At 37.7% G+C, this 18,798-nt stretch overlaps 2 protein-coding genes across 9 annotated transcripts in view; one reads left to right on the top strand and one right to left on the bottom strand.

Annotated features, from left to right (window-relative positions):
* Window positions 1–11,898, bottom strand: part of pbx3b (pre-B-cell leukemia homeobox 3b) — an 86,064-nt gene extending 74,166 nt beyond the window's left edge. For 2 of the 8 annotated variants that reach the window (XM_084087682.1, XM_084087684.1), the window contains exons 1-2: window positions 10,360–11,896; window positions 9,562–9,635 (exon numbers count right to left, since the gene is read on the bottom strand). In XM_084087682.1, coding sequence (XP_083943808.1) covers window positions 9,562–9,635; window positions 10,360–10,556 — 271 coding nt within the window. In that variant the 5' untranslated portion in view covers window positions 10,557–11,896. Of the gene's footprint in view, window positions 1–9,143; window positions 9,365–9,561; window positions 9,642–10,359 lie in introns of those variants that run through there. The other 6 variants (XM_084087677.1, XM_084087683.1, XM_084087681.1 and 3 more) reach the window with 5 other exon arrangements.
* Window positions 1–18,798, top strand: part of LOC311065815 (DLA class I histocompatibility antigen, A9/A9 alpha chain-like) — a 484,454-nt gene that overhangs the window by 188,861 nt on the left and 276,795 nt on the right. The gene's annotated exons all lie outside the window — the stretch shown is intronic.

Below are 18,798 nucleotides of genomic sequence, written 5' to 3'. Positions count from 1 at the left end.
CCTTGAGAAAATCTCACCACTGAAACAGAGGAGGCTAATGAAATGGAGATCTATAAATAGCGATGTCATTACAATGAGAGGACCACTCTCCTCCCCTCCCCTCCCACCCACCTGACCCTTTTTGTGCTAATAAGCATCCTGACAGTGATGCAGGTTCTGTTGGATAGCCGTGCAGAGCCGAGGTCCTGCGACCCAGGAAAACCTCTGCAAGCACTTGGACATTACCTCAGTGGGCGCCTGTAAAAATTCGGAGACGGAATTGAGTAATGCACTTGAATTGTGTAATCACCTGCAAAATTAATAATCATGCCAGAGTTATTTGCAGGTCTGTAAGAGTAGTGGAGGTGGAATAATTGCACGTACTGCACAGTTGTAGTTTACGGTTCTCCAGGTGGTTCTTGAAACCTAAATATGACCCTTCAGGGGCTCCCAATCATTTTACAGTAAAATTTGGACTCTTATCCTTTTTTGACCTTTGCTCAGTCCAAGGACTCAACTAATATGAAAATGCTTGAAAAATGCTTAGCCTCTCAACTACATTTACATTTATTGTGCTAGTGTGTTGTCCATGTGTTGTTACAATTTTAAATGGTGGTTTTATGCTCTATAGAACCAACCGAATCAGATTAGAAGAGTTTTGTGTCTTTCTACAATGAATTAACCACATTTTGAGAAATAAATTTTGAGATATATATACAAATTATTCAAAAATATTCTGTATAAGTCTAAGAACCCCCTTACAGAACCTTCACGGGCCTCCAGGGTGTTCATGGTTGAAAACCCTGGTTTTATTTTAGTGCCATGTTGAACGTAAATCAGTGTAACACAACACTGAGAATAATTCAAGAGAAAAAAAAAGGCTTTATTTCCATTACTGGATGCAGTACCACAGCTTGCAATATCGAAGATATCTATATAAAACTGAATATAACAGCCCATGAACCTAGTGTCAATAACAAATGGGACCCGTGTTAGACAGCGGCGTATGAATTGAGTTACACAAATATCATATCCAGAACGTTTGGCCAACGTTAGCATTGCTCATCGCATCACAGTTTGCTCTGTATGCGACACAAACAGTGCTGTGGGTGGATGGGTGTTTCACAGCTTTTACGCCCTGGTGACAAAATTATTGATGACAACGCATCACAAATTGCACTTATTTCATATACAGATGACAGGCCGTGGGGGGGGGGCGATGTAAAATATTAAAACAGCAGCGCCGGGTGGGAACATTTACTTTTTTTAAATGAAAATTTAATGTTTCAATACAGAGCACAATTTAGTTAAACGGCAAAGGATAGCTGACAATTCAAAGGTGATGTGAGATTCATCAGAGGTTTGCGCCAGTCACCGCATCTGAGGAACGTGTGTGTATGTTTATAGAGAGCATTTACGTGACACCGGTTAAGGTGTAGGTAAAGCATCAAGGGGGGGAAAATAAATGATCATATAGCATATTGAATTAGTGTAGTTTTATATAAGACAAAATAAAACACTGAGACAAAAGTGGCTGTGGAAATCCTGCTCTGATTGGCCATGAGTTTCAAAAGATCTTTATCAACTTTTTCATGTCTACTTCCTCATATACAGGCTACAGGAGCAATCTGAAGTCAGACATAATTAAATGAAACATGAGCTCATCTTAGACTGGGTAGAACGGGAAAGGGGTTGGCAGTGTGCGTGCGTGTGTGTGTGTGTGTGTGTGTGTGTGTGTGTGTGTGTGTGTTGAGGAATCAAGAGGCAATTTATGAATAAGACAAGCAAAATAAAGACAATGCCACAAACAGCCGTACAGATTCTGGGGAGTTGAATGTTCTCTCTCTAATGCACAGAGCACATACTGAGAAACACTGCAGTGGATTATTAAAGTCACACTTTCTATCAAGACACTAAGCCTTTTATTGAACCCAAAGGAGACTGAGATTCACGATCACTGAAAAGTGTTAGCAGTAGCTCTAGTCACACTGATCCTTGGTGCTCATGTGGGAAAAACGGATTTGAATCTGACCTGCAACATGTCCTGTTTTCATTTCCTTGACTGTCTCTCAATAAAAAACACAAGCCAGAGCCATTTCAATAGCAACATTTTCTTTTTATCATATAAGAAACAGCATTTTCACCAGCTCTGCCATTGCTAACGGTCTATTTACATGTACATTTGGGACATTTCCCAATAAACCTGCCAAAATGTTACGCCATAAAAGGCTTATTTGCATAGCTAATGTGCTACACAAAACGTAAACAAAAAAATAAGCACAAAAAACAACTATGGAGCTGTTTTTCACAAAACCTCAGACAAAGACTACGGCGGATAAGTACAGTGAGAAATCATACTGATGTGAATGTATGTTTATGCATAGAAGCATTATTTGTGCAGCAAAGCCTTTGCCATATGCAACAAGAAGTAGATTAGCCTCATATATGTAAAAATATTTCAGACAAGGCACAGAGTGGGAACATTTGTTCAAAAAAAGACAAATGCTTAAAGCGTGTGAAACCTTGTGATTAAAGATTTTCTCCTCTCCTTTTTTTTGCAGTCTTTTTTTGCCTCTCACCAGCCTGACATCCATCCGTACCCTCTCTCTTTCTTTTGTTAATTCCTTCATCTGCTCTTTCTTTTCCATACCCACCTTCTACCGGAAAGGAAAAATCAAAGGGTTTTACGGCACTGTAAGGAAGATAGCAGTCACTCTTCCTCGATTTCAAACACAAAGTCTAGTAATGGAAAGAAACAGAGAAAGAGAGAGAAGGACAGAGAGATAAAGAGAGAGAGAGAGAGAGAGGCCACAGCATTCAGGAGTCCAGGCGCCCTGCTGAGCAGAAGCCATTCTGCCTTACACTATCTTGTCACTGCAGACGCATCGCTGGGGCAGACGCGAACAAAAAGCAGCCCAAAGTCAATTGTCTCCACTGCTGAATGGCTTTCTATTGCGGGCTGCATACATTTACTCAGACATTCGCAAAAAAAAACAAAAAAAACCCTTTTGCTATTGTAACTAAAGGCGAGAGAGGAGGGCGACGCTCACTAATATTTACTTTGGATCATAACGACCGGGCTCTTGATGATGTCATAAAGAGACTGAGACGCACGGCTTCCCACCTACACAAATATGGATCGCAAGCCGGAGTCAATTTTTCATAGTTTCATGGTTAAGTGCTCCTTTGTTATTTCGTAATTAGCAAACAATTAATGAGTATGTTCTCTCATTAATTAATAATCTGTAATCATGGAGTATTAAAATAAGCCGTCACATTCATAATAATCCAATCAACTGATACTGAAAATATCACTTTCATGTTATTTTTCCTCTTATTATTTAAAAATAGAAAGTAAATAGCAAAAAATATATATAACAATGACAATTCAAGTAATAACAACAATAACCCAGCAGATGTCAAATTAACTTCAGGCTAGATTTAGTTGGCTCATTACCGCTTTGTCGGGGCGCCTCAAAATGAATGGTCCCCGAGGGTTTAAGAAACGCTTACTCTAGAAATCCATGCATTCCATTTTTTCAAGGTAATGCTTTTAGCCGGCCTCGCGTGTGGTTAATTACGATGGTGCCTACAAATTAATTCAGCCGGTTCAGAGTGCACAAAGAAGGGTCTCGCCGATGCACAAATAACAACACACAGCCCTTTGCTGAAAAATAGCGTACGTGTGTGTGTGTGTGCGTGTGTGAGGGGAACAGCGCTGCGGGGGCCACACTGCCGGCTTCCTGCAGTCTCTCCTCCAGACCTCCCGTTTCTGAACTTGATGAGTCAAAGGTCAGAAAAACAACAAGTCAATAGGCAGGCAGCCGCCGCCGAGGCAGCAAACAAGAGAAGAGGAGAGAAACCGAGAGAGAAAGAGGAGCCTATGATTTTGGCCCTGTAATAGTTTTCTGTAATCTCTCTGTATTGATTAAACCTCACTTCAGAAAGGAGTGTTGCTTCGGAGCACACCTAACCCCCCCCCCACTCCTCCTCCCTTCTTTCTCTCTTTCCTGGTCAGAAATGCCATATGGAGGTAATCTTTCACCTTTGTTATTCCTCGCTGCTCCCGCTGCATCTGCCACTGCTGCCGCCAGCCCTGCTCTCTACCGGCGGAGAGAAAGCAAACAACCCAAACACACACGCACACACTCACTGTCTGATTAGCACACAGTCAACCCAGCAGAGGTCTTCCTCAATTCGCTGCTGCACTTCTGTATTCCCTCTCGAAACAAACCAGACAAGTTTATTCTCCACACGTTAAGGCTCCTTTGTGCAGGGATTCCTCCATCGCTGTAGCCTGGATCAGACACATTATATCTTAATGGCACCGCAGACATTAAACTAAAATAATCTGATTTGTTAATTATGCCGCCCAATAATCTGACCCGAACATGTTAGCGGTAACGTTGTATAATGGTGCTATAATGATTATGCAGGGGGGGGAAACGTGGAAAAAATAGCAGTGAACGAAACACGCTTAAGAGACCTCGGAAAAACAGATACCTAAAAAAATTAAATGGGAGAGAGGGAGAGACTGAGAAAGCAAAAAAAACAGAAAAAAAACAGCATCTGCTAACAAAAAATGATTTTCAAGCATTCTGCCACATTCCTTTCATTTGATTCATTTAAATGCAAAAGCGAGAGAAAGTGGAAGAGAAGAAAAAAAAACAAACCCCTCCTGCTAAAAACACTCAATTTACTGACAGGCAAATGACTTCACGCTGCCACTTAATCTCATTTCTTGCATAATGCCCTCTAATTAGCATATCAAAGTGAATTAATACTTCTAGGGCATTAGCAATGGGGAAATCTACTCAGGGCCTCCAGTAGCAGTTAGTGGAGTGCCAAGAAAGCTCCCCAACACTACAGACAGCTTTGCATTGCAAAACGCTTCTATCCATTTATCCGCCATGCATGTATCTCTCTCCTCTCCTCTTCCATCCACCCTCTTTCTCTCTCTCTCTCTCAAACACATCATCTAGCCCCAGCCACTCTTTGAAAAAGAGAAAGAAAGAATTTTTTTTTCATGCCGATTCTCCGCAGTGCCCCGGGGATCCCAAAAACAACTCAAACCTATCAGCCCGACAAGACTTTGAATTTGCACTAATCTGTGGTTAATCTGACAATTAACTCGGCACGTTTTTTGTACTCGTCAACATGACGGTTGTCATTCACAACCTTCGGAATGAGCGATAAGAGAGATCTAGAGTCTCTCCGCACATCTACATATCACAGTTTCAGGGTGTGTATGTTGTGTACATCCTTGACATTCTCATAGTCAAGGCGAAGGTACACACTCAAGCATCCCGAAGTCAAATCTCTGTTAGCTCGCTCTACAAACAGATGTACATACACAGCTTTTCCTTCTCACTGTTTACATAGTTACAGTACAAACACTTCAGGTTTGATTTACCCCTTTTCGCCTTTAAGCCCGCTTTGCATCAGATCCAAAAGCAACAATGAATGTTTCATCTTTTCAAAGCTCTGTTCTCTGCTGCGATTCACAAATACAAGGCCAAGAAATCTCTCCGATTGGAACTTATTCATACATCAGCACTGGCAGTTGTTAGCATTTTCTCTTACTGTATAAAGAGAGATACATTTAGCAGTGACTGTATGACATAAACTGTACAATATCAATATCACACACACTAAGTTCAATGATGAAAACTACTATTTACGAAAAAAATAACTATTAAATGAGCTGAGACGCAACTTTGAAGTTTTGTTATTTTCTTTTGTATGTAATACAAATTAGCTAAACGTAACATATTAAAATCGCCATGGCAGTCGTAGATTGACAGAACATGTCCGACATGTACAACAAGTTGCAGAGACTGCATTTGCTAATTGTGCACGCATCATCCGATAACTTTCAGGAACTTAATCATGTCATAGTTTTCCATTTTCACAGATTTCCTCTCACTGCAACGGCATCAAACCCTGACAAGAACCTCTCAACTCCTCATTTCTTCTACGCATCTGTTGAGTACGATAAGCAAAATACATAATGCTGTGACACAAGGTGTTCACTTATGTGTGTGGTGTGTTAGAGGGGAAAAAAAGCCTCACAGAAGATGTGTTTGGCTGAAAATGAAAAAAAAAAAACAACAACAAGGAGTAGCATGCTTATCAGTGAAAGTCCCTCTTATCACTCTGATGAGACAATGTCCTTCAACGGGCTTGTGGAGAAAGAAAAAGAAAAAAAATGTCTCGCACTGAGGGGAGAAAAAAAAAACGCCAGCTTTCCTCATCTCTCAAGACCTACACACTATAGCAGGAAAATTCAAGTACCGGTCGTTCTACACTGTCTACTTTAAAAAAAAAAAATGACTTAACAATTTTAACAATCTGTTCCTGTGATATTATAAAAGCCTTTTATTTTATGTCTTATTTTACAAAGCGGGAAACAAAGAAAAGCAAACATATATGTACAGAGTAAGAAAATATCATGCTTATGTTCACTTGTGAGTTAATAAACAAATTAGCAGAGAGAAGCTTGTTAGGAAATTAGTCCGGATGCGTTAAGAAGGGGGGGGGGGGGGGGGGGGAACCATTCAAAAAGGCAGCGTCAAAGGGATTAACCGAGATTACAGCAACTGAGCTAGTAAACAAGCTCATTTAAATAATTAGCATACTTAGGGACTCTACTCTTTATGCATATTTAATTAGAGCTATAATGTAATAAGGGACATAGCTGTATTAAACGTAACATGATAGGTGCATATGGAAACACAGTCAACAGCTGGAGGTGGCTTTATAGTAATGAAAATACATGTACAATGTAAAATTAAATATAAAAAAGGTTTTATATGAAAATGCTATAAATGTGCTTACATTTAACAGTATTTGGATTGTTTAAACACAAAAATAGAATTTCAAAGAAAAGTATTGCATGTGTCCAACTATATATCACACAATCCAACAAAAGTTTTTGAGATAATATAACACACGCACACACACACATATATATATATATATAGTTGAAAGACACTGAGATTTAAGTAAATATAAAATGTAATATACTGAAATATTATTTGAAATTACTCACACCAGATACACATGTAAATTTTCTCTCTCCTTGCAACTATCATCTTTTCTTGAGACACAACAGCAACGGTAGCTACATGAAGCTACGGCTTACATTAACAGCTACATTAAGATACAGCCACAGCAATTAGTAATCAATTACTTTCTTTCTGTTTTGCTCCTCATTCTATCTGTTTTTGGACAGGCATAAAGAACAACTCAAGCAGACCGGGCGGTGAAGCAGGGCCTTGCCCTCCCACAGTTGAGACCTCCAACAGCCGAGAAGTTCATTAAGTTTTATGATCTTCCTCCAGTCACTTCTGCTTATAAGCCACAAAGGCCACAAATCTGGCAAAGCACTATTCTGCCGATACAACCACACAGAGACGAGATAAACACATGAACTGATATTCAAATGTTATTACATTGCTGCATTTATCATAGTCCAAAAAATGTGAAATAACTATCTCTTTCTTTTTCAAAAATGAAATGAGTCGTTTGTTAACCTATTTACAAAGTTCATTAATATAGATATGATAAAGGTGATTAAAAACATCACTAAAATAATATTTTAAAAACATTACTATTTCAACATGCTATTAAAGAATCAAATTTCTAAACATTAAAAGTAAAGACGAAAGTTCTTAGTCTAATTCAGTGCGTTTGCCATTGTGTTTTGGGCTCACCTTACGGATTTCGCTCTGCTATTCTCCTTCCGCATTATCCAGAAATACATACTGCACATTCCTGGTAAAAGCCCATTATCTAAGGGTCTCTCTGGATTCTGCATATCTGGTTATGTGGTCATTCTCTCTTTATACCTGCGCCCTGCGTGATTGCAGAACGCGCGCGCCTTTGCGCACATCACGCGCCTGTGTTAACCGTCGCAGCATAAAGGAAAACTGCACATTAAATTACATCCACTAAGCTACTGGACGTACTGAATTGATTCTGCTTCAACGGGAGCTGATTTCTCCCTCAAAGAAAAAAAAAACTATCTTTTGTGAGACAGTGACATATGCTAATGTTCCGTGTCATTGGGGCAGGCGGTATAGCCTTGGTAACGCACGTGCTGAATTGATGTTGTATCTGTCATTGGACTTCATTTACAGTGCGCGCGCGACAGACTATTTCAGAGGTGCTTGAGTGTCAGAAAAAGTGGGGATATAATATGTCTGTTTGGGATAGACATGCATAAGCACTCAAAAATATTTTTGACAGCACCATTCTAATTTCAACAAATACATGTGGTGTAATAAGTAAACATTTTGAATAATAACGTGCGTTCGTCGCAAAATGTAATACATAAAAGGTCCCTAAACGGTGTTAGTAGTCAATTAAAGTAAGCATGCCACTCAGGGTCAACGTTTTGTTTTAGTCAAATGCAGAAATGTACAAAATAATAATATTAATAATACTAAATAAAAAAATACTTATAAGATCTCAGTGAATGGTCAGTTAAAAGTAAATAATAATACTAATCAACGATTAAACCAAGTTTAGTTGCAGTTTTAAAATTTTAAGGTGGTGAAAAAGTGACAACCTGCAGTTCATTACACTTTTTCAACCACTTTGCATTCAATTACTGATAAAGAAAATCAAGATGAAACTCTAAACAGGCACAAATGAGAGCATTGCATAAATTATCATGACAAGATAAAAGCAAAATTGCTGTATAACACTGAAAACATTTTCCAATGTAAATTAAGTCATCTAAATATATTTTACAGGTTACACTTACACCAAACTAATAATAAATGGCATATCGATCACTCCTGGTCACAGTCCGTTTTAACACAACAATAACGCACCATAACGCCAAGCGTCTGCACGTGTCGGTGAACGATGTAACCTTCACAGCGCTGGCGTCTTTCATAATAAAACGGGGGCAATAATTAACTGCAGGACCGCCGATAGTGCCAATAATTATCCAGTAAATTGGTCGCATAATTAGGCAGAGGAGCGCAGGAATTGGACCGCTCTCCGAACCACGGACACGCGTAAACGCTCACTGGGCTTGCAGTGGCACAATTGAGCAAAACAAGCTTTGATATACAACACCAACACCGCACAAACCATATCCTCAATGACAAATGCTGAATATCCCGAAGATGCATAATTGTCTAGCAATTCACCAACTGTGGGGTCTTGAAAGATTAAGCGGACGGTGGGAGAATAGCGCGCTGTAAACAAGGGAACTGCCGGGGTGCCTCTCTCACACATGCCCCCAAAAGAAGGCGCTCAGTTCAGCCTCACGATGCAACGCAGAGGGGGGGAAAGCTCATCATCATATTTCGCTCTCTTATGCTGATACATCCAATTATGACTATTCATTTTCAGAAGTGAGAAGCAGAGAAATGTGGATGCTGGTTATGGCTTGATACAACTGGACTCCGCTGACGACCAAATAAAAAAATACACCAGTAAAGATGGCGGTGTCTGAAGGATTAGTGGCATTGTACTGTTGCTTTTTTTTTTTTTTCTTGTGATGTCTGTAGGTAATTTTGCTTTTTTTTTTGCTTTTTTTTTTTTTAAGGGTATGTATAATCTTACCTGTTTTCTCTTTGATCTCGCAGAGCACACTGAAGAGGGCTGGCTTCATTCTGTGACAGTTGAGCCCATGTTTCCTGTGCCATTTGGGAGCAAGAGACGAGATTGATATATAGTCACTTAAAACTCATAATTCTCTCGCAATGAAACTTTATAAGACAAGTCTTGAGTTTAAATTTGCACTTAAACTGCATTAGTTTGACAGTGATGATAAACGTAGTAGCAAACATGGCTTTACTCATCACAAAAGTTCAAAACAAGGCTACATAAAATGACTAATATTTCTCTTAATTCTCAACTAAGTTATTTTTTTGTACTTGCTATAAGGGCTGTGTGTCAAGTGTCAAGGCCTTAGAAGTAGTAAAGTGTGATGTAGAAACTTTTAATGAGATGCCCACATGTGTTGAGTACTTTACCTGTGCGTCTTTCTCAATGTGAAAGACAGAGGCAATTTTGAATATTTCAATACACAAGTTTAGTGAACAGCAAGTGATATTTTGTCTTAAACTTTACAACTTGAAAAATAGGCTACAAAAATGTGATTTCAACCTAAGATACGGCCACCTTGATTTCAGATGCATACGTGACTCTCAAGGTTTTACTATGGTAACATTTGTGAAGATTATGTTGGGACAAGAGTTTCAATAAGGGACACTACCGTCAAATAAAAGTTAGCTATTGTGACGTGTAAATGTTAGCTCTATAAGCTATCTTATAAAAATTAAAGGAGATAACATGCACATAAAAGACTCTCAAAACAAGACAATGAAAACGTTTAGCTATCAAAAAAAATGCACCAACTTTGCTTGCGCCTCGTCCAGGCTTTGGTCGGTGATGGTCATGATCTGATGCAGAATGTCACCGATGTCTTGTTTTCTTCCATCCCCATCGGTTCCGTCGTGTCCATGAGGAGGCGGCAGAGCCATGCCTCCCTGTACCGAGTGACCGGCCAGGCTGACACCGCCGAGAGCCTGCATGATCCGGGCTTGCTCGTCCATAGTCCGCCGCAACACAATCAATGCGCTCGTGCTCAGTCACTGAGATGGGTGAAAGAAACTCGGAGAATGCACATGCAAAAACAACTTGATTATTTCATGTGCGGTGTTTAACGGGTCGCTATCGTGCACAAAATATTGACCGTGAAGCAACGCTGCAAATACAATAAATCGCTGGATGAAATATAACGGAATTGATGTCCCAGGAATCACTTTATGGAAAAAGATTTAAATCGTCTTTGATCCTCCTGTATGAATGTCCATTGGAGAAAAATTAGCGATGATATTTCTTGTCTATTATTTAAGTAAACTTCAGCATTCAAGTGACAGCGGTTTCCCGTTCAATCCTGTCCGAATCTTCATGCCAATTTGTCTTTTTTCTTTGAAGAGCTGGAGTCCTTTGCAGATGTCTGGAATTCTTATTTGCAGTCTTCTTAGGATAATTTCGCCTTGTACACTTCTTGGAAACTTGGACAAATCCGTAGTATTACAAAGAGTTGCAAACAAAACATCCCATGCCTCTGATGGAAAGTAACAATTAATCAAAATTAATGATTATGTAATTAAAAACAAGCACACGGCGTGTGAACAACTGGCAAAATATTGCCTTTTTTTTCTTCAAAAAAATAAAATATAAGAAAATAAAAGAAGCCGCGCGAAATAAATTAAACCATCAGCACCGGCGACCAGAGCTATAAAGATTGTAGGAAAAAAAATATAAAAATGTATAAAAAAGTTTTTCTCACTTTCAATAGGGAAAATAGAAAAACTGGCGAAAAAATTAATCACGCGCCATAAAGCGATGCGCAAAAATATCTGCTGGCGGAAATTTATGAGTCGAGCGCGAGGGCTGTGTGTGCTTTATGTTGTTTGATGGCAGCGGTAGTGAGCGATTGACAATGTGCCAATGCCATTCACTCAGTGCGGACGTGTCAGAGAAGAAAAAAAGATACAAAATCGACATCAAAATGCACGCTCCGCCCTGCAGAGGAGGGGTCTTAGATTCTTGTCACTTCTCGCCGAAGCCCCCGAAAACAAAATGCCAGTTAGCTACTAATGATACTGCTGGTGATGATAATGATGAGAGCAGAACATCAAATCAACAGCGTTTAAGTCTCCACTTTACGCGTGCCTCATTTAAAAGCGTGCCCGTGCACTGAGATGCCGTTACATTATACCCATTTCCAATAAAACAAACAAAAGGTCGGAGTTTGATATTGTCTGATTCAAACTAATAATGAATTGCACGGGCCCCCTCGCTTCCTTACACCATAGTATGGTCGCCTCCAACAAGCCGTGCTTGCAGGGGCAGGAAAGCAGAGGACATGTTTATAATATTGGAAATAGACGCCCCGAACCAATCAGCGAAGAGTCCGTCTTTGAGTGGCGGCCCGAAGGACCAATGGGTGACTCCCGCTGACCACGAACGCCCGCCTACAGAGCTCAATACCTTTGCTACGGTTGTACAGAGAGATATCAACTTCTGATTGGCCGTTGCCAAGGGTGACATCTACTGCAAAAGCAGGCGGCGCTGCGCTGCAGAACTCATCGGCAGTTGCTATGGTAGCAGACTGCGCTCTGTGGGCTCGAAGCAAAGAGACACACTGAAACATTTCTGCGCCTTCCTCCGGTTGCCTCGCTTCTTACATACGCCTTTACTAAACCCACGGTGGCTTTCCCGCCAAACCACTGTATTTCCGATGCCAAATCCCTACATTTCATTGCGCTTTAAAAACGGGCAACGCGTCTTTTGTTCAATGTCATAACGTTACACCTAAACCGGTTTGCTTTTTGTTCTAGTGCTGAGGTAAATAAGAGACCAAAACTGGCTACTGCCAACTCCACTATACAGATTTGCATTATTTGATGATGTGTATATTTTAGGTCTACTAAAATGTATTTCTACATCCTTATGAGAAACTGTAACTTTTTTTTATTCTCTACTGTTTATTAATCCATTCACTTACTTTTTTTTATTTAATTTTTATCTATTTTATTTGCATGTTGTAATGACTAATGTATATTTACACAGTGGTTAAAAGCATTTGTGACACTGTTTATTCTTGTTTTCATTTTCTACAAGGGTCAATGACATGATGTGCCTATTTTTGTGTCCAAGTGCATTATTTTCTTTTTAAAATAATTTGATAAATTAATGATATTACTTTTTTTCTACAAAACATATTTAGTTTGAATTCATTTTTAGTACATTTAAATAATACATATAATTATTGTATGCTTTGTTATCTTAAACCCCAAAAATGTCAGGTGGTGCAACTGTCCGAACAAATTAACAGATTAAGAAAATATCTAAAATACTGTCTTAACAAAACAAAAAACAAAAATACTGTGATTTATCATTTTAGGTTTGAAACCTAATAAATAAATATCAGCTGTTGAGATAATTGAAATATTTTATATTCTCAACTGAAAACATGGCTCTTTATTGTGAATTGATAAGGTAAACAGTAAACATGATAATGCATCTTCCAGAGGACCCCAACTGATCCTTGTGGCAGAGTGAAACGGTTTGTAGATCTATCTCAAATACTGGTAAAAATTGCTCATTTCAAGTATGGGTTGGCACACTTTCCATGTGGTACAACTAGCCACATGCAAAAAAAAAAAGAAAAAAGAAAATAATAATAATAATAATTTGCTGCCTTCAATTTTCAAGTACAATCAACTTGGATGTTTAAGTCATTTCAACTTAAATTACATTAAACTGACTTAAATGAGCTGAATCTAACTGAAAATTGCTTAACTTATTTTGATGAGTTAAAGCAATGTAAAAACATATGTTGTCATAACGTATTGACCATTTTTCTATTTACAGTGACTATTTGGTTGTACCGCCTGACATAACAACAGTCAAAAAAATTATTTAAACACTTTGAAATGTTATTTAACAACTGAAACTTGTTTAAACACATTGTTCACGATTAAAAAAAATATGCATTACATCAGTTTAGAAAATATTTTTTAAAAATGTAATGACCTATAGACACTCTCACATTGCAACCAGATACTATATGTACCTACCTACAGGTTAATATTCATTATGAAATCCTCTGGTGCCACAGTTGAGGTAATGCACTTCTGCAGGGTTGCACTTGTGACATGACAGTCTCTGATGTGATGGGACTAATTACCATGAATCAGAGACACATACAGAGGAAACAGAGCTGTTAATTTTTGCACAGCAAGAAAGTCAATCAGACACCCTTCCAATGGCAACAATGTGATGCTACGCTGAGAATTTGTGAAAGCTGGCACCAGAAAGTCCCGTTCCATACAGTGCATGAACTGACTGAAGGCCCTGTGGACCGCCTCCATCACTGACACGCGCAACACGGGAAATTAACGCAGGCTAATTAAAGAGCGAATAATCAGATATGCAGAAAATCAAAACTTCCTCTGGGATGATCCAGTTGAGGATAAACAATGCGAAAAGCGCTGAAGAATCTGTCAGCATGCCTGGAGCTTTAAGAGCTTCATGATATTCAATACATAAAAAATTTTGATACCAGTGATCATGTTTTTTTTTGTTTTTTTTATGCAAGTAGAACATAAAAGTAGAAGTGTATAAGAGATTGTTGTAACAGATTGAGATTTAAAAAAATAATTTTCACCAATTAGAAATGAGCTTGTACACACCACACCACCCACTTATGAGTTCATTTGAAGCAATAAATTCATGTCTTATTTATAATTTGATTTGTGATTGTTAATGAACGTTATGTGACAGGACTGGCATGATCTGAATCAGTGGTTTCTGTTGTTTAATTTGATCTATAACACCCACACAAGTTTTTCATCTATATTTTAAAAATATTATATCTGAACGGATGGCAAGGGTTGTAAAGCTCTTTTTCAAAGTACTTGTAGATTTTGCACACACAAAAAAAGGGAAACCGGGGAAGGTGTATTTGCCAAAATTATGAGCGCATGAGCACGCGTTTACTTACAGTGGCTTTCTAAATGGGGACATTCCATGGACTTCTATTGATTCTTACATAAATACTTTAACAGAAAACATTTTAACTTCAAATGGGGATGTCCACAAAAAGAGATTTAGCTCACTTCTGGGTACAAATGTCCCCCAAAATATGTTTATGTGGCTTTTAAGTGGCTTTTTTTTTATAGCTTGTTTTATGTATTTGTTCTGCGTTTGTTTGGAATTGTTTTGCAGTTTCAATTCATTCGTACATGTTTCCATTCAAATTCTTTATTTCTAAAGGACTTTAATTTGTAACAGATAAATATGGAAACATTATAGATACATCCCCCATCATGTTCAGTAATTAAATGTGATATTAGGCGATTTCGCTTAAATACACCACAGCATGATTGTGTTCTGTTATAGTTTGACACCGTATTTAATACACAAACATAGGCTTTTGATTTACACGCATCCTCCTGAACAATACAGATCAAACAGTAGAATTTATAGTGGCATATTTACTTCAACTCTTGTGTATGAATTGGTGTTCAGAGCAATTGATTCAATTCTTCGGGTGCAATAAGTGGGTGATATATTAGTCATGGATCATGTTAACACAGTTACTGGATCCTGAGCAAGAATAATGAGCTCACCTTTAATTAACCATTTCACACATATCACAGAGTAAGACAACATGCCACAAGCCCTGTAATTCAATTGTTTTGGCTGTGACTGAGTGCATGTGTGTGTGTGTGTATCACACAGAGTTTCACCATCATTTTTATATAGTCGTTGTCATTTTTATTATCAGTGTGTAAATGAACTAGATTGAATATAGCATGTGCGGCTGACAGATTATGGATTTTTAAAATCGCAAGCATCCAATAATCACGGAACGATGCTGTAACACAACATCTGTGCTTATAAAGCACGTCACATGAATTTAAGCAACATAACATTTAGAAGTTGTCGGAGTTAAGGAGGCGGCAAGAGACGCTCGCTCTCTCGCTCTTTTTAGCAAGCTGTGTGGCTCGGCTCTTTCATATTCACTTGACCTTGAAGTATCAGCCCGGCACACTCCTGAGTTTAGTGAATGGAAGTCCCAGACCCACTGCATTTATCACTGAAATACTGTGCTGTCAGGTGGCTCTGTATACCTGTCATAGAGGGCTCAAAGGAACAGCTCCAGATCCTCTCCTCCACAACACCGCATGATTCTTCATTGCCTTGCGTTGCATGCCTTTCCACCATTGTTTTCAGCCATATGTCAACATAATTCATTTTCCCCAAGTATGACAGCAAATCTTTTGGTGGGAGGGGAAAAAAAAGACACTTCAGCTTATTGTGGTCATGATGCCATGCTTACATAATGACATAAACACAATTTCTATTATTGGATGTTTACTGCCCACTTCCTTCAACCGACTTGAAAAGGTACAATTTATGGAGAACGAGTAATGAAATCATAATTCAACAGCAGTTTGAATCATATGAACATTTAAGCAGTGAATACTGAAAATCGTGCAATGCAGTGCTGCTTATAAACCGAGCGTCTTGAAAATATCAGCTGAAGTTTCTGCCAAATATGGCCGCGGTAACCTCGCTGTTGTCAGTGGTAACTGTTGATATTATTGCTCTTGGAAAGAAGCCCACCGTTCATGATTATTTTCACTAATGAGCACACCAGGCTTTGTTTCCTACCCATACAATTTTTCAGTGGTTACTCTATATATAGTATATATGTGTGTGTGTTTATATATCAGATTATATTCTCTACAATCGTATCTATAATCGTATTATTATGATATAATAAAATACTTTATTTCAATGGTCCACTTTAGACATTCTAATAACTACAAGTAATTTTGCAACTATACTGTACATGTCAACTAACTCTCATTAGAGTATTGGTACACCGTCTGCTTAACATCTGCTAACTCTTTATTTTGATGGATCCTCAAAAGACATAGTGACTATAAGTAACTTTGCAAGAACATGTCGACTTATTCTACTAACCCAAACCCTAACCTAACAGTCTTTGTACTCTAATTAGAGTTAGTTGACATGTAGTTGACAAGTTACTTACAGTTAGTAGTGTCTGAAGTGCATCGAAATAAAGTGTAACCTAAAATAATACAAAATGAGTTAGGCTACATAAGAAAAATTGTGTTAAACAATAATATTAATCTGTAAATGTATGTTTATTATATCATTAATGTAAGAATTAAGGGAAAAGCCAGCATACAACATAGCTTCCATTTATCTCTTCAGTGTTTAATAAATACTTTACCGCTTATTTATGCATATGGGGTGCTAATTAGTCATAAAATCATTCTTATCTGACAGGTTTAATTGACAGTCTCAAAACAAATAGCCCCTGTCTCATAACATACACATCATTTCCAAGAGAATTAAGTTTTTGAAAACCGAACAGGCTGTCACCTTACTTTTTTTTTTTTTACATTTTTTTTTTTTTTGTGGTGACAGCCAAAAAGGGGCCCACAGGTGTCTCAGAAAGCAGTGACTGTGTTGTCATAATTCATTTAGGCATCCTTCTGCAAAGCCATAATTACCTAATTAGCTTGTTAATTAGGAGATTAGCATTTACTGATAGAGTGGCTTGTTTAGTGAGGGGTGGAGTGGAGTTCCAGTGGAGTAAGTTACGAATGTGTCGCCTTAAAGTGCCTCCCAATTCATTCCGATCTCTATCCGGGTCAGAGATTAGAAGCCTTGATGGAAAGATATTAATAGCATTGAAAAGTTATGCACATAAATGGTAACTTATTGATAAAATATATATATTTTTTAATTTAAGAAGAAATTTAGGAGAGAGGATTTAACAATAAACACATTATGTTGCTATATTGCTTTATTTTCTTTCATTTTTATCGTCAAATAGCCTAAGAAACGCAAACATACCTTCGCAATGTGTTTAAGATTCCAGTTGAACTGCTGAGCATTGCTCTCGGTCTGATTGCTCGGGATACAGCACAAGTAGTCTAGCAACTCAATAGTCTCTCGTCTATATGTCGCCAAGTCATGTCCTGTTGCTGAGGAAGATTGGAGGAAATGACTCGAACGGACAGTGCCAGAGACGTTACTAACTATGTTAGCACCAGTCTCTTATCTAGTTTATGTGTTTGTTTATTCATTTACCGATATTCACTGCATGCAGGTCATATGTCAATGTTACCATCAGACATGCTTTATGTTTAAGAAGGCCAGTGTTGGGCAGTAACTAAATAAAAGTAGTAATACTAAAGTTTTTTTTTTTTTTTTTTCTTCAGTAGAGTGTGTCTGCAAATTTTTTGAACAAGTAATGTTATAATGACTAAAAGATACATCACTATTTCTTATGTCATATTTATTGCACATGCAGCTTTACAGTCTAGCGAGTAATCAAATATGCTTGACTAAACTGTGCTATCTTTCGTATTGACTGGCAAGTCCGATTAATTTTAATGAATCAGTTCACAGTGAACGGCTCATGTAAACCAAGCAGTTCAAATAAACTATTCACAGACTTATTTAGCTAATTCATCCCTACAGTAGAAAACTCTATGTGGAATACTTTATCTTATTATATATCAAGTTAAAGTTAAGTATTATATAAAGTTAAATTAATTAAATTAGTTAAATGAAATATTAAGTTAAATTACTTTATTTCTAGTTTCATTTGTTGTATTTAGTGTAATGCTGTAGTTGTCACCCTAATTGAGATATTTTGTGTTTTAAATAAATGCTACTCGAATTGCAGAAAGAAATATACACACATGCACACACTGTCAGCCGTACATGCTATATTCAATCCAGTTCATTTACACACTGATAATAAAAATGCCAACAACTACATAAAAATTATGGTGAAACTCTGCGTGATACACACACACACAGTTCCAAAAGAATTTATTATAAATATAAAAATAGCATTTAATTACTGTTTGTAGCTATAGTAATGGAACTACATTTTAAAAGTGATGTGCTGAAATTGTGTCGAAAATAAAATCAATATTTTGAAGTGTTTGAAAATAGCAATAAATCAATTTTCTGAGATATTTCTATGTTCATACTACTTTAAAATATTAGTAACTTGCACTATTTCACTAACGCAGGTTAGTAAGTGTATGTTTTTTCACACTGTGATGTGATTTTAAGTGTAGTTTAGATAATGAGACGGCTTTGTTTTTCACTTTCTTTTTATGTTTAAACAGGCAAAATTGTTATCCAACTGAATGTTATTTTCATAATTATGTCTTATTATGTTTTTTTGTTGTTTTTTAAGGGCAAAAGAAAATTAAAACA

This window comes from Abramis brama (assembly GCF_963993115.1).
Source record: "Abramis brama genome assembly, chromosome: 16".
Taxonomy (NCBI): Eukaryota; Metazoa; Chordata; class Actinopteri; order Cypriniformes; family Leuciscidae; genus Abramis; species Abramis brama.
This window is presented reverse-complemented; position numbering and strand designations above follow the sequence as displayed.